The sequence below is a fragment of the Jaculus jaculus genome, chromosome 21 (assembly GCF_020740685.1).
Source record: "Jaculus jaculus isolate mJacJac1 chromosome 21, mJacJac1.mat.Y.cur, whole genome shotgun sequence".
Lineage (NCBI taxonomy): Eukaryota > Metazoa > Chordata > Mammalia > Rodentia > Dipodidae > Jaculus > Jaculus jaculus.
The window spans coordinates 5,927,229-5,940,795 of NC_059122.1; the positions used below are offsets into that span (position 1 = coordinate 5,927,229).

The 13,567-nt window shown below is 54.6% G+C and overlaps 1 protein-coding gene across 5 annotated transcripts in view; it reads right to left on the reverse strand.

Moving 5' to 3' along the window:
• Window positions 1-13,567, reverse strand: part of Glis1 (GLIS family zinc finger 1) — a 242,967-nt gene that overhangs the window by 82,271 nt on the left and 147,129 nt on the right. For all 5 annotated transcript variants that reach the window (XM_045139273.1, XM_045139272.1, XM_045139270.1 and 2 more), the window contains exons 3-4: window positions 13,271-13,439; window positions 8,570-9,485 (exon numbers count right to left, since the gene is read on the reverse strand). In XM_045139273.1, the coding sequence (XP_044995208.1) occupies window positions 8,570-9,485; window positions 13,271-13,439 (1,085 nt within the window). The remainder of the gene's footprint in view (window positions 1-8,569; window positions 9,486-13,270; window positions 13,440-13,567) is intronic.

Consider the following 13,567-nt stretch of genomic DNA (forward strand, 5'->3'; position numbering starts at 1 on the left):
CATCGCTACATCAAAGCTCCAAGCACCAGATGAGGGGCAGATGTAACCATCTTTAAGGGACCAGCAGGGTTTGGACTTCAAAGGAAACCCGTTGTGGAGGACATGACCCAGTCGTGAGACAGAGAGAGAAGATGGTGACCCCAAAGTGGGCTCAGCAAATCTGCGACCAACCAGGCAGGCCACGATCTCTCTCTAGTGATTAGTTCTCGGTGTCAGCGTGACTGGATTTAGAATCACCATGGGAACGCACCTGCAGGATATGTCTGTGGAGAACCACCGTACTTGGGGTGTACCATCCCACGGGACTGTGGACTGAATAAAAGGGTGAAAGACGGGCCTAGAGAGACGGATCGGCGGTTAAGCACTTGCCTGCAAAGCCTAAGGATCCAGGTTCGATTCCCCAGGACCCACATAAGCCAGATGCACAAGGTGGTGCATGCAGCTGGAGTTTGTTTGCAGCAGCTGGAGGCCCTCCTGGAGCACCCCTTCTCTCTCTCTTTCTTTTTCCTTTTCTAAAATAAATAATTTTTTCCCCCCTGAGGTACAGTTTCACTTTGACCCAAGCTGACCTGCAATTCACCATGTAGTCTCAGGGTGGCCTAGAACTCTCAGTGATCCTCCTACCTCTGACTCCTGAGTGCTGGGATTAAAGGCGTGCACCACCACGCCCAGCCTGAAAATAATTAAAAAAAAATGACAGCTAAACACCAGCATTTCTCTCTCTGGACACAGTGCGACCAGCCACTCCCAACCATGATGGGCTGAATCTCTTCTTTAAAAAAATAAACATGGGCTGGAGAGATGGCTTAGCGGTTAAGCGCTTGCCTGTGAAGCCTAAGGACCCCAGTTCGAGGCTCAGTTCCCCAGGTCCCACGTTAGCCAGATGCACAAGGGGGCGCACGCGTCTGGAGTTCGTTTGCAGAGGCTGGAAGCCCTGGCGCGCCCATTCTCTATCTCTCCCTCCCTCTATCTGTCTTTCTCTCTGTGTCCGTCGCTCTCAAATAAATAAATAAATAAAATTTAAAAAATTCTTTAAAAAAAAGACTATTTTTAAAATGTGCCCTGCCTCAAAGAAGGTGGGGCACAGATACCTTGAAGTCGTATCCTCTGACCTCCACATATGTGCCCACATGCATGCACATGTATATGTGTGTGTGTACACACACATAAATAAAACTTTTATTAGCCAGGAGTGGTGGCGCACACCTTTAATCCCAGTACTCGGGAGGCAGAGCGTAGGAAGATCGCCGTGAGTTTGAGGCCACCCTGGGACTCCATAGTGAATTCCAGATCAGCCTGGAGTACAGCAAGACACTACCTTGGGCCCCCCACCCCCAATTTTTTTTTTAAATCTATTTGAATGTGAAGGGGAGGAGGGAGGCAGGCAAGGGGTGCTAGGTCCTCTTGCCCCTACAAATGAACACCAGACACTTGCACCAACCACTTTTTGGATCAGGCTTACATGCTGGCTTGGGAATTGAATCCAGGCTGACAGGCTTTGCAAGCAAGCTCCTTTAACCACTGAGACATCTTCCCAGCCCCAATAAATAATAATAATAACGTGCTCTCTTGTGCAGCCTTTTAAAAAATTTTTTTTGTTGTTTATTTTTACTTATTTGAGAACGACAGAGAGAGAAAGAGGCAGAGAGAGAGAGAGAGAGAGAGAGAGAGAGAGAGGAGAGTGGTCACGCCAGGGCCTCCAGCCACTGCAAACGAACTCCAGACGCGCGCGCCCCCTTGTGCATCTGGCTAACGTGGGTCCTGGGGAATCGAGCCTTGAACCGGGGTCCTTAGGCTTCACAGGCAAGTGCTTAACCGCTAAGCCACCTCTCCAGCCCTTGTGCAGCCTTTTACCATGTCCAGACACTCCAGCCTCTGGGACAGGAACTTGCTTTCAGGTGGCTTATGCGTGACAGAGGACACCAGGTCACCACCAGCAGACTGAGCTCCTTACAAATGCCTGTACTGAGGGGCTCCTGAGTCCAGGCCAGCCTGCACCCTCCTGACCCTAAAACCTATCCAGGGCCTGTTGACAGCTTACAAAGCCCGCAGAGTCCCTTAATTCCCTACCTCAGATGTCCTGTGGCTGGGACATGTCTGGAGTCAGATCCGGGTTCAAATCCTGCCCCCGTCATACCCTTGGAGCCCAGGTGCGAGTCTAAACCCTCTTCTCACCTGGACAGCGGGTATGGTGACCCTTGAGTCCTGCAGTGCCCTAAGGGGCGGGGTCGTGCATGTGGTAAACTGAAAAGAACAACAATGATCTCACAGTGGCTCCGTTTCCCCCTCCCTCCTTACCAACTCAGAGACCACGCAGGCAGGCTGCCATGTTCGGCAAAGGTCACCACTCCTGCCTTCCATCACCTGGCAGTACTGTGGCAAGACTCAGGGCAGCTTTCTTCCCATCATGCCACCTCATCTACACCTCTGCACCCTGGATCCCAGCATGGCAGCCTGCCCCTTGGAGGGGACAGCATGTCGGGGGGGAGGGGTGTCTCCTTCTTGGAGGACTTCTTTCCCTCCCAATCTAAACCCTTCCCAACGTTTGCTGGGAATCCTGGCCCCTGACGACCCTTCCTGGCTCCGCATATTCCCTTCCCTATCCCATCCGAACACCCAGAGGAGGGAGGAGGACCGCCTGCCCAGATGTTCCAGGCTCCCGGGGAATTCCCCAAGATGAGGTTCCGATGGCGAAGTGATGCGGGGGTGCTGGTCTCCAAACATACCCAAGCCTTCTGGGACTGAGCTCAGGAGCAGGGGAAAGTTGGGGGGGGGGGGGGAGGGAGGGTCAAATGCCCAGAGCCTCCACCCACTGTGACTGCAAACCACCGAGGGAAGGGAGGCTGTGTGGGGTCCAGGGGTAGAAAGCAGCTTAGAGGCTCCACCCTGTGGTCCAGGCCTGTAAAAATGAGCAGGCTGGGGCTGGAGAGATGGCTTAGCGGTTAAGCGCTGGCCTGTGAAGCTTAAGGATCCCGGTTCGAGGCTCGACTCCCCAGGACCCACGTTAGCCAGATGCACAAGGGGGCGCACGCGTCTGGAGTTCGTTTGCAGTGGCTGGAGGCCCTGGCACGCCCATTCTCTCTCTCTCTCTCTCTCTATCTGCCTCTTTCTCTCTCCATCTGTCACTCTCAAATAAATAAATAAAAATAACAAAACAAAAATTAACAAAAATGAGCAGGCTGACTGGAGCATCCGTTCTCTTGTCTCCTATGACAGGATCCCCAGACCTCCTCCGTTCACAACTGCGCATGCAGATCTGAGGGAATGAGTCCCCTGCCCTTGGAAAACCGTGACTGGGCACACTGGGGCCTCTGGGCACCGCAAACAAACTCCAGACACATACGCCACCTTGTGCTCTGCATAGCTCCCGGGGAATCAAACCTGTGTCCTTAGGCTTTGCAAGCCAAGTACCTTAACCGCTGAGCCACCTCTCCAGTCCCAGCAAACTGCTAAGCCCACTCAAAAGGAGTCTGACTCTCAAAGCACTCCCCTGCCTCCCCGCCACAGCACCCAGGGGGCCATTTCCCGGGGGGGGGGGTTGGACAAAGGTGGGGTCAGAAAGGGGAGGCTGGGACAAAGTAAGGAGGGGTTCCTCTTAGGGGCCCAACAAGGGTAGGAGGCGCAGGTCAGCCTCGTACTTGAACTTGACCAGGAGCCACTGGGCTCCTCTCCCGACACACCGACGCAGAAGTGTGATGGAAAAAGAACCACATCCTTCCCCCCGCCCCAACAGCAACCCTTAAGGCAAGTACTATGATCGCCTCACTTTTACGAACAAGTCCACTATGGCTCAGAGAGAGAGGGTAAGTCACGTGCCCAACGTCCCCCAGCTAAGCAAGTGGCCAAGGCAGGAGGGGACCCAGCCAGATGTGCGAGACTACAATCTGGCCCTGCGCCTCTGCCTGCACCCTTGACATAGGGTTACAGAGCTGCTAAGTATCAAGAGAAGAGATAATTTCTGCAGCTGGAGAGATGGCTTAGTGGTGAAGGCGTTTGCCTGCAAAGCCAATGGACCCAGGTTCGATTCCCCAGGACCCACGTAAGCCAGATGCACAATGGGGCGCGTGCATCTGGAGCTGGTTTACAGGGCTGGAGGCCCTGGCGTGCCCATTCCCCCTCTCTCTCCACCTGTCTGTTTCTGTATCTATCTCTCCCTCTCAAATAAAAACAAAATTATTTTTTAAAAATTTTTAAAGAAGAGAGATACTTGTGGAGATCACTGTTATTTTACAAAACACACAGCAGGGGAGGATGCTCCGAGAAGCCACCTTTTTCTCTCTCGTCCCTCCCTCCAAACACAAGCTTCCTGGCCCTGGCTTCCGTGGTCTCAGACAAGGGGGATTTCGACAGTCTGGGGAACCAACCTAAGAAAGCAGAAGAGTCGCCTTTTCAAAGTCAACATCTCCGAGGCGTCGCGTCGCGTCACTGTTTGGGTTGGACGTGACCTTGTTATGGAAGCAAGATGCAGCCCCGGGTTTAATACAGCCAGACAACGGCAGCAACATAACAGGATATTGCAGCGTGATCCGGGGTGCTTCCTGGAGCTGTGTGGGGCACACAGGGGCTCAAGCCCAGGCCCAGCCTCAGGACTGAAGAGGGGGGTGTACCAATGGTGATGAGACTCCTTTCCAGGGCCTCCCCCCAACCCTCTGCCCCCAACACCGGTACCCAAGAGGTGGCTCCAAAGGCTAAATTTAAACCAGCTGCGAGGCCTGGGGGGGGGGGTTGTTGAAGCGAGGGGAGCTTGCCTCCTGAAAGAACTGTGGAAATGCTGCTGGGAAGATAATAAAAGGATTAACTGCTATTTTAGTGGGCCATTTACTTCTCAATCAAAACGTCTCATCTATTTCCTGCTCTCTAGAGGCCTTGAGTCCAAGAGTCCTTTGTCTATAACAGGCATGGTAGCAGAGGCCCGTCATGAGAAATTAATAATTTTACAGGCAAGGGAGATGTTATTCGTCTGGGTGGGGCTGGAACCTGCCTATCTATCACCTACTTACCGACTACACCAGCATGTTGGTTGCAGGGGGCGATGCTTACTGCACACAGTGAACTAGAAGGACCGGGGTGGGCTCTGGACACTGCCACTTCAGGTGGTGGCTCCCTGGCCCTAGGCCCAGAGAACCATTAGCTTAATAGATCGACGCAAACCAGAGGCCCGCAGGATTGTGGGTTCAAATCCCACTCCGCGGTCACTAGAAGTCTAGCTTTGGACAAGTGATTTTTGTTGGGGCGGGGGTGGGGGATGGGATCGAGGTAGGGTCTCACTCTCTAGCTCTGGCTGACCTGGAGTTCACTATGTAGTCTCAGGTTGGCCTCGAACTCAAATCCTACCTCGGCTTCCCGAGTGCTAGAATTAAAGGCGTACGCCACCATGCCTGGCTGACTGAGGAGTTTCTTTTTAAATTTTTGCTTATTTGAGAGAGAGAGGCAGATAGATAGACAGACAAACAGATAGATAGAATGGGCGCACCAGGGCCTCTAGCCACTGCAAACCAACTTGACCCACGTGCCATCTTGTGCATCTGACTTACATGGATCCTGGGGGCTTACATGGAACCTGGGTCCTGTGGCTTTATAGGCAAGTACCTGCACCCCTAAGCCATCTCTCCAGCCTCTTTTTTTTTTTTTTTTTTTTCGAGGTATAGGGTCTTGCTCTAGCCCAGGCTGACCTGGAATTCACTATGTAGTCTCAGGGTGACCTTGAACTCATAGAGATCCTCCTACCTCTGCCTTCTGAGTGCTGGGATTAAAGGTGTGTGTCACCATGCCCAGCCCTTATTATTATTTGATTTTATTTATTTATGAGAGTGAGAATGACCATGCCAGGGCCTCTTGCCACTGCAAACGAACCCCAGACACATGTGCCACTCGATGCATCTGGCTTTATGTAGGTACTAGGAAATCAAACCTGGGCTACCAGGCTTTGCAAGCAAACGCCTTTAACCACTGAGCCATTTCTCAACCCCTTATATTTTTTTTAAAGTTTATTTATTTACTTATTTGAGAGAGAGAGAGCACGCCAGGACCTCCAGCCACTGCAAACGAACTCCAGACACGTGCACCCCCTTGTACATCTGGCTAACATGGGTCCTGGGGGAATCGAACCTGGGTCCTTTGGCTTTGCAGGCAGGCGCCTTAACCGCTCAGCCGCCTCTCCAGCCCCTTTATGAGTTTCGTTTCTACTATTCTGACTCCTGGCCTCTATTGCTGCCGTTGCTACTATTATTTTCTCTCACAACAAGCTGTGTGGTCCAGAGCCAATTACACAGCCTCCCTGGGCCTCGGTTTCCTCATCTATAAAATGGGGGTGACCAATGTCTACCCACATGGAGCCGCCAATAGGGACGGCATGCACACGCAGTACGCACTCAACGGACATTTACCCAGCACCACCATACTTTTATTTTGGCGGGGAGGGGAGGTTCAAGGTAGGGTCTCACTCTAGCCCAGGCTGCCCTGGAATTCACTATGTAGTCTCAGGGTGGCCTCGAACGCACGGCGATCCTCCTACCTCTGCCTCCCGAGTGCTGGGATTAAAGACGTGCGCCACCACACCACCCCATGCCACCGTACTTCCTAACCTAGACGAGGTGAGGCCAAGAGTTCCCCTACAAGCAGAGCGCGGCGGGCCGGCCAGACCCATCACACCCCCCCCCCCGCCACCCCGTCTTCCCGTCCGCAGAATCTCTGGGTTCTCACAGAACCCCAGTAGAGATCGCCACCCATGAGAGGTGGGTAACAAACTCCCCTGTGAAGCTCTGCTGTGGCCTCTCCTCCCTAGATCTCTTCAAACCCTCCATCAAATATAGTCATTGGTGAAGGTGTCCCAGGGCAGGGATACACAAAAAACCAGAAAGGCTGGTCACATTTTCTCGGGGGGGGCGGGGAGATGCTGAGATTGCTCTGAGCAACCTGGGCCCCTCGCGGCTGGAAAATGGACAGGGGAAGGTTGTGGCCTCCCACAGGGATACTTCTGGCTGCTGAGATGTGAGAAAGCTACTGACCGCATCACACTGGCATCACTGGACCACTTGTCCCCACCTAGGTGCCCCCCCAGACACGGTGGATTCCCCATATATATATTCATCAAGCCATACAAATGAATGGGGACATTCCCGAGGCCCGGCTCCGCCACCAAAGCTCCCACCAATATATTCTGAGCCCAAAGGCATGTAAACTCAAATTCTGGGTATGGTTAGTGGCCCCACTGTCTCCTCCTCCCAACCCCACCCCGTGCCACCAAGCAGCATGCCAATCCTGGCCTGCTTCACGCCCCCCTACCCCACTTGCCCACATTGCTGCCCACCCGGGTTAAGTGTTGAAGACCTCCTCGTTCAAGGCCCAGGCTATGGCCGGCTCACAATGTCACAGGCACACAAGCCCGATGGGGGGGTAAATAAGTGTGGCCCCGGAAGAAAGAATGTTATGTACAAAGCCAAAACTTCCTGCCTGTTCCCCAGGTGCCAGCCTGGGCTCTGGGTAGGGACCCAGAGCCCCTTCTCAGACATGAAAATCCCACAGCAACAGTGACTCTGTGGGAAAACCTTGACTCTGACTATGACCCATCAGACACTGCCTAGAGCTGGGAAGGTCCATGCTGTGGTGTTGTGGGACACTGCTGAGCCGCAGTCCTTTATTCCTAAGCTGTTGTTTTCCGAGACGGTGGGCTGATCTGTGTGGTGGGGGGGGGGGGTAGGGAGGGAGAGGGGCAGGGATCAAGGACTAAAGTCTTGTCTCCAGTCTCTGGTAGGATTTCCCGCTACAGCGAGAGCAGAACACAGACGTGGCCAGCTAAAAGGGCAAGTTAATGGCTCGGGAAATGGCTTGGAGGTTAAGGCGCTTGCCTGAAAAGCCAAAGGACCTAGGTTCGATTCTCTAGGGCCCACGTAAGCCGGATGCACAAGGCGGTGGCACATGCGTCTGGACTTTGTTGGCGGCAGCTGGAGGCCCTGGCGTGCCCATTCTCTCTCTCTCTCTCTCTCATAAATAAATAGAGGGCAAGTGATCAATCAACATGACTCTGTGTGTGTGTGTGTGTGTGTGTGTGTGTGTGTGTGTGTGTGTACGTGTAAAACTGCTGGTGCTTACAAGGGCCTGACTACTAACCCTGGACCTTGAGCCTGCTCTGGAAACCTAGTTTAGTGCCCCCTTGGCGAAAGCTAAAGCTTTGGGAGCAGCTCAAAAGGTCGGGACGTGTCCCTGGGAAGGACCTCAAATAAAGGAAAATGCTGGAAGAACGCGTGCTCCCCGCTCCCATCCCCTCGTCCATCGTTCCCCCAGCCCCGTCATCTGCCACCAGCAAAGGGCCCGTGAAGAACAAGGGGGCCAAGCCTGCTTGAGCCTCGGAGTCCGCATGGTACCGGGCCGTGAGGGCATGCCAGATCGTATCTGATGCCCACCGGATGCCCTCGGCGTGTGTGCGGGGGGGGGGGGGTGGGGAGGCAAGGTGGTCCTCAAAAGGAACCTGAGCGACTTGGATATGGATATGGACACGGACACGGATACAGACGCGGACATGGACCTGGCAGGGGGTGGCTCTGCCTTCCTCACGGCATCCCGGACTCACCATGCACTTGTTGGGTTTCTCGCCGGAGTGCACGCGCATGTGGATGAGCAGCTTGTAGCGCGCGTTGAAGGGCTTGTAGCGGCGCACGCAGCCCGCCCAGAAGCAGGTGAAGTCCTCCCCCTTCCGCTGGTCGATGTGGCTCTTCTCGATGTGCCGCACCAGCTCCTCCTGCTGCTCGTAAGCGGCGCAGCAGTCCACCCAACGGCAAGCCTGCCGCCCCGCGGCCGCCACCGAGCCGGCCAGGCCGAGCCCCAGGCCTCCAAGGCCCAGGCCGGTGGGCAACTGGGCCAAGTGGTAAGGAGGCGGCAGACCCTGCTGGTCGGGTGGGAAGATCTCCGAGAAGTCATCTGCAGGCTCCTGCTTCAGGAAGCCCACCTTCCGGCACGCTTCGAGCTCCAAGCTACCTTCGTTGTGACCATCGCTGCACGCGGGGCCGGGCTGAGCCCGCTTGGGAGGGCCCCCCAGATCTCCCGGGAGAGTGGGGCTCCGAAGTCCATTGACGCAGCTGACTAGAGGCTTCTGGGAGGAGTGGATGTCAGAGGTGACATCAGAGCTGATGCACGGTGTGGAGGAGGAGGAGGAGGAGGAAGAGGAGGAAGAGGCCGAGGAAGTCAGAGCCAACTCCATGAGCGAGCAACACTTCAGGTCACCCTTGGGGAGGAGAGCCTCGGGCTGTGGACCCGGGCCTGCCTTGGGCTCACTGGCCAGTAGGTAGCAAGAAGACGCGGGATTGGTGAGGCCTCGGCCCAGGAGGTCCAGGTCTGCATGCAGGCTGGTGGTGGGTGGAGCCCGGCAGTGCGTGGGCAGGGGCGAGTGGGTGCCAACCATGGCCTGATAGTCGGGCAAGGCCTCCTGCTTGATGTGCTGTGTGGTCGAGAGGCCACCGTTCACATAGGTAGCCTGGGGTCTGGGTGACCTAGAAGACAATAGCCAGAGGTCAAAGATGGGCTGTGAGGGCTGGAGGGATGGCTCAACGGTTAAAGGCGCTCGCCTGAGAAGCCCGAGGGCCCATGTTCGACTCTCCAGATCCCACGTGAGCCAGACGCACAGAGGCGAGGCAGGCGCAAGGCCGCACGTGCCCACTAGGTGGCGTACGCGTCTGGAGTTCGATTGCAGCGGCTGGCGCCCTGGTGCACCAATTCTCCCTCTCTCTCTGCCTCTAAAATAAAAAGGTAGGAATAAAAAGGGCTGGAGGGATGGCTTAGTGGTTAAGGCACTTGCCTGAGAAGCCTAAGGACCCATGTTCAACTCTCCAGATGCCATGTGAGCCAGACGCACAAAGGTAAGGCAAGCGCAAGGCCGCACATGCCCACTAGGTGGCGCAAGATTCTTGAATTTCTATTCAGTGATTGAGGCCCTGGCACGCCAATTTTCTCCCTCTGTCTCTCTCTAATAAAATATATATATTGGCTGTGAGATCAGGAAGAGGGAGGAGGAGGCCTGAGGACAGATTCAAGTGGGCACCAAGAAGGGAGTGACCCTTTACCAGAACCTAGTCTGGCAGGCCCTGGGGTGGCATCCTGCCTGTCTCTCTCTGGACTCCATAAGGGCCCTCTGATCATCCACTGAACTTCTGTGGGAAGAAGGCTGTGGCGTCCATTCTTAGGAGCCTTTGGATCTCGTGGGGTTTAAATCCCACCGACGTGTCCCTTGAATCTGAACGGTTGTGGCTCCGTCCTAACTTCTGAAAAGGTTCACTATATGAAGTTTTGCCCTAAACAACCCCTCCTTTCCACAGTTGATGCTACTGATTGGTGGGGGTGGCCCAGAACTTCAGATGAGGCAAGGTACTGCGGGCAAAATTCTGGGCATCTGTTCTTCAGCAATGATACCAAATAATCCCGCAGGGCCCCCACCACCAGACGGAAGATGGTGGAGACAGTAGGGATTGCTATGGTAACTGTCGTCACTGTGTGGGTGTGGCAGTTTCCCAGATAGAGACAGCCCAGGAGGCCACAGGAGGCCGGGGTCAGAGAAACAAGAGGATTTCTATACAGAAGTGCCCACCATCCTGGTAGGGGATCAGGTACAGAGAGAGAAATGCCAGGGATTGAGACGGGCATGGCAGCACATGCCTTTCATTGGGAGGCAGAGGTAGGAGGATCACCGTGAGTTCGAAGCCAGCCTGAGACTCCATAGTGAATTTCCAGGTCAGCCTGGGCCAGAGTGAGACCCCCTACCTCGAATCAGGTATAGAGAGAAATGCCCAGGGATAGAGCCGGGCGTGGTGGCGCACGCCTCTCATGGGGAGGCAGGGGGTAGGATTGCCGTGAATCCGAGACCAGACTGAGACTGCCAGAGTGAGACCCTACCTCGAATCAGGTACAGAGAGAAATGCCAGGGATAGAGGCAGGCGCCTTTCATGGGGAGGCAGAGGATCACCGCGAGTTCAAGTCCAGCCTGAGACATAGTGAATTCCAGGCCAGCCTGGGCCAGAGCGAGACCCTACCTCCAAACACCCAAAAAAGAAAAGAAGCAAACTGATGGACTCTTTCAAAGCCCAAGTGTCACTAAGCTTGCAAAAGGCCACCACAAGTTGCAATCCCAAGGCAGCCTCCTATCTGGCAATTACCTCACTGTACAAAAGTCCCCTCCCCCGCCCCCAGGGCCCATCCCCACCACCACCGAAGTTTTTTTTTGTTTGTTTTATTTATTTATTTGAGAGACAGAGAGAGAATGGGCACATTAGGGCCTCCAGCCACTGCAAATGAACTCCAGATGCACGCACCCCCTCGGGCATCTGGCTTACGTGGGTCCTGGGGAACCGAACCTGGGTCCTTTGGCTTTGCAGGCAAGCGCCTTAACCGCTAAGCCATCTCCCCAGCCCACCACTGAAGTTCTTCTCAGAAGACAGTCTTACTTCCTTCCCCAAGTCCCCCCACCCCCCCAGCACTCAGTATAGGAAAGCACTGTGAGGTTGGTGAAGGAAGACTGAAGAGTCAGTGTAACAGGCTCCAGATCTGCAGCCTCCTTGGAGAGGGACGGATCGGCGCTGTGAACCGACATGTTTGTGACCAGCACCACATGGGCCAGCAAACCACAGAGCACCAAGGAATGGCTGGGCCTTGGGAGGAGTTGCAGGTAGCAGGGCCCCAGCCCAACATGTAGCCCGATGGAATATTGGCGCAGCCAGGGTGAGCTTCTCTATGGGCATGGGCACGCACAAAGAGGACACCGAATGCATTAGTGACTCGCTCACTGCTGTGCCCAGGAGCAACATAAGCAAGGAAGGGTTTATTTTCACTCGCACTTCAAGGAGGGGACAGCTCACTGTGGAAAGGAGGGCGTGGCGGAAGGAGCTAGCTCTCTCCTTTTTATTTTAATTGAATTTAATTTATATTTATTTATTTGACAAAGAGGCGGAGAGAGAGAGAGAATGGGCATGCCAGGGTTTCCAGCCACTGCAAACGAACTCCAGACGCGTGCGCCCCTTGTGCATCTGGCTTATGTGGGTCCTGGGGAATCAAACCTGGGTCCTCTGGCTTTGTAGGCAAATGCCTTAACCGCGAAGCCATCCCCTCCAGCCCTAATTTATTTTTTCAGTTTAGAGAGAGAGAATTGGTGCACCAGGGCCTCAGCCACTACAATCGAACACCAGATGCCTGCGCCACCTGGTGGGCCTGCATGACCTTGCGCTTGCCTCGCCTTTGTGCGTCTGGCTCACGTGGGATCTGGAGAGTTGAACGTAGGTCCTTAGGCTTCACAGGCAAGCACCCTAACTGCTAAGCCGTCTCTCTAGCCCTTTATTTTTATTTTTGAGAAGTGTAACTTTATATTTAATATTTTATTTTTATATTATATTTGATATTTTATATTTACTTATTTGAGAGACAGAGAATGGGTGCATCAGGGCCTCCAGCCACTGCAAACAAACTCCAGACTCATGCGCCCCCTTGTGCATCTGGCTTACTTGGGTCCTGGGGAATCGAACCTGGGTCCTTCGGCTCCACAGGCAAGCACCTTAACCACTACGCCATCTCTCCTTTTTATACAGCCCAGGACCCTTCAAGTCCATGGTGCTGCCCACTGCAGGGTACATCGTCCTACCTCAAGTGACCTAGGAATCTAGAGATTTCTTTCCATGACTATTTCAAATCCTGTCCGGCTGACAGCCAGAGATTCACCGTCACAGTGATTGTAGCAGCCTCTGAGCCATGTAAACTCTGACTGGCTCTCCTCCCTCGGCCCACCCGCGAGTCCCCTCTGTCTGAAGTTAGCAATATGCTCTGAGAAGCCACGTTAGCTTGTGCGACAGGGCCCGCACCTCAATAAAGCCATTCTCGGGCTGGAGAGATGGCTTAGCGGTTAAGCGCTTTCCTGTGAAGCCTAAGGACCCTGGTTCGAGGCTCGGTTCCCCAGGTCCCACGTTAGCCTGATGCACAAGGGGGCGCACGCGTCTGGAGTTCGTTTGCAGAGGCTGGAGGCCCTGGCGCGCCCATTCTCTCTCTCTCTCTCTTTGCCTCTTTCTATCGCTCTCAAATAAATAAATAAGAACGATTTAAATATTTAAAAAAGTAAAAAGTAAAGCCATCCTCGTGTTGCCTATAAGCGCTTGGCAGAGCAGAGGAGTCCCCTGGCTTTCCCCTGCCTTGGGGTCCCCATGTGTCCACAAGTCAGGCAGGCGGGGTGAAGGGGTCTAAGGACCCCAGTTCTCGGGCCCAGGGGAGTGTCCACAGAGTGACGGTCCAGACGACCACATACCTGGTAGGGTGGGGGAAGTGTAGCAGCCTCTCGCAGGTCAGGGCGTGACCGTGGGACGGTGGGGTCCCCGCAGGGAGAAACAGGCCCTGGTGGCAAGAAGGGCTGGGACTCTCGGCCAGGTCCAGGTCCAGCAGGCTTTTCTCCGGGCAGTGGTCATAACTTCCGTTCACTAGGCAAGAGACAACGGGAGACAGGAGACGGATGAGTTTTGACAGCCGGGCCGTGGTGGCGCGCGCCTTTAATCCCAGCACCCCGGGGAGGCAGAGGTAGGAGGATCGACGTGAGTTCGAGGCCACC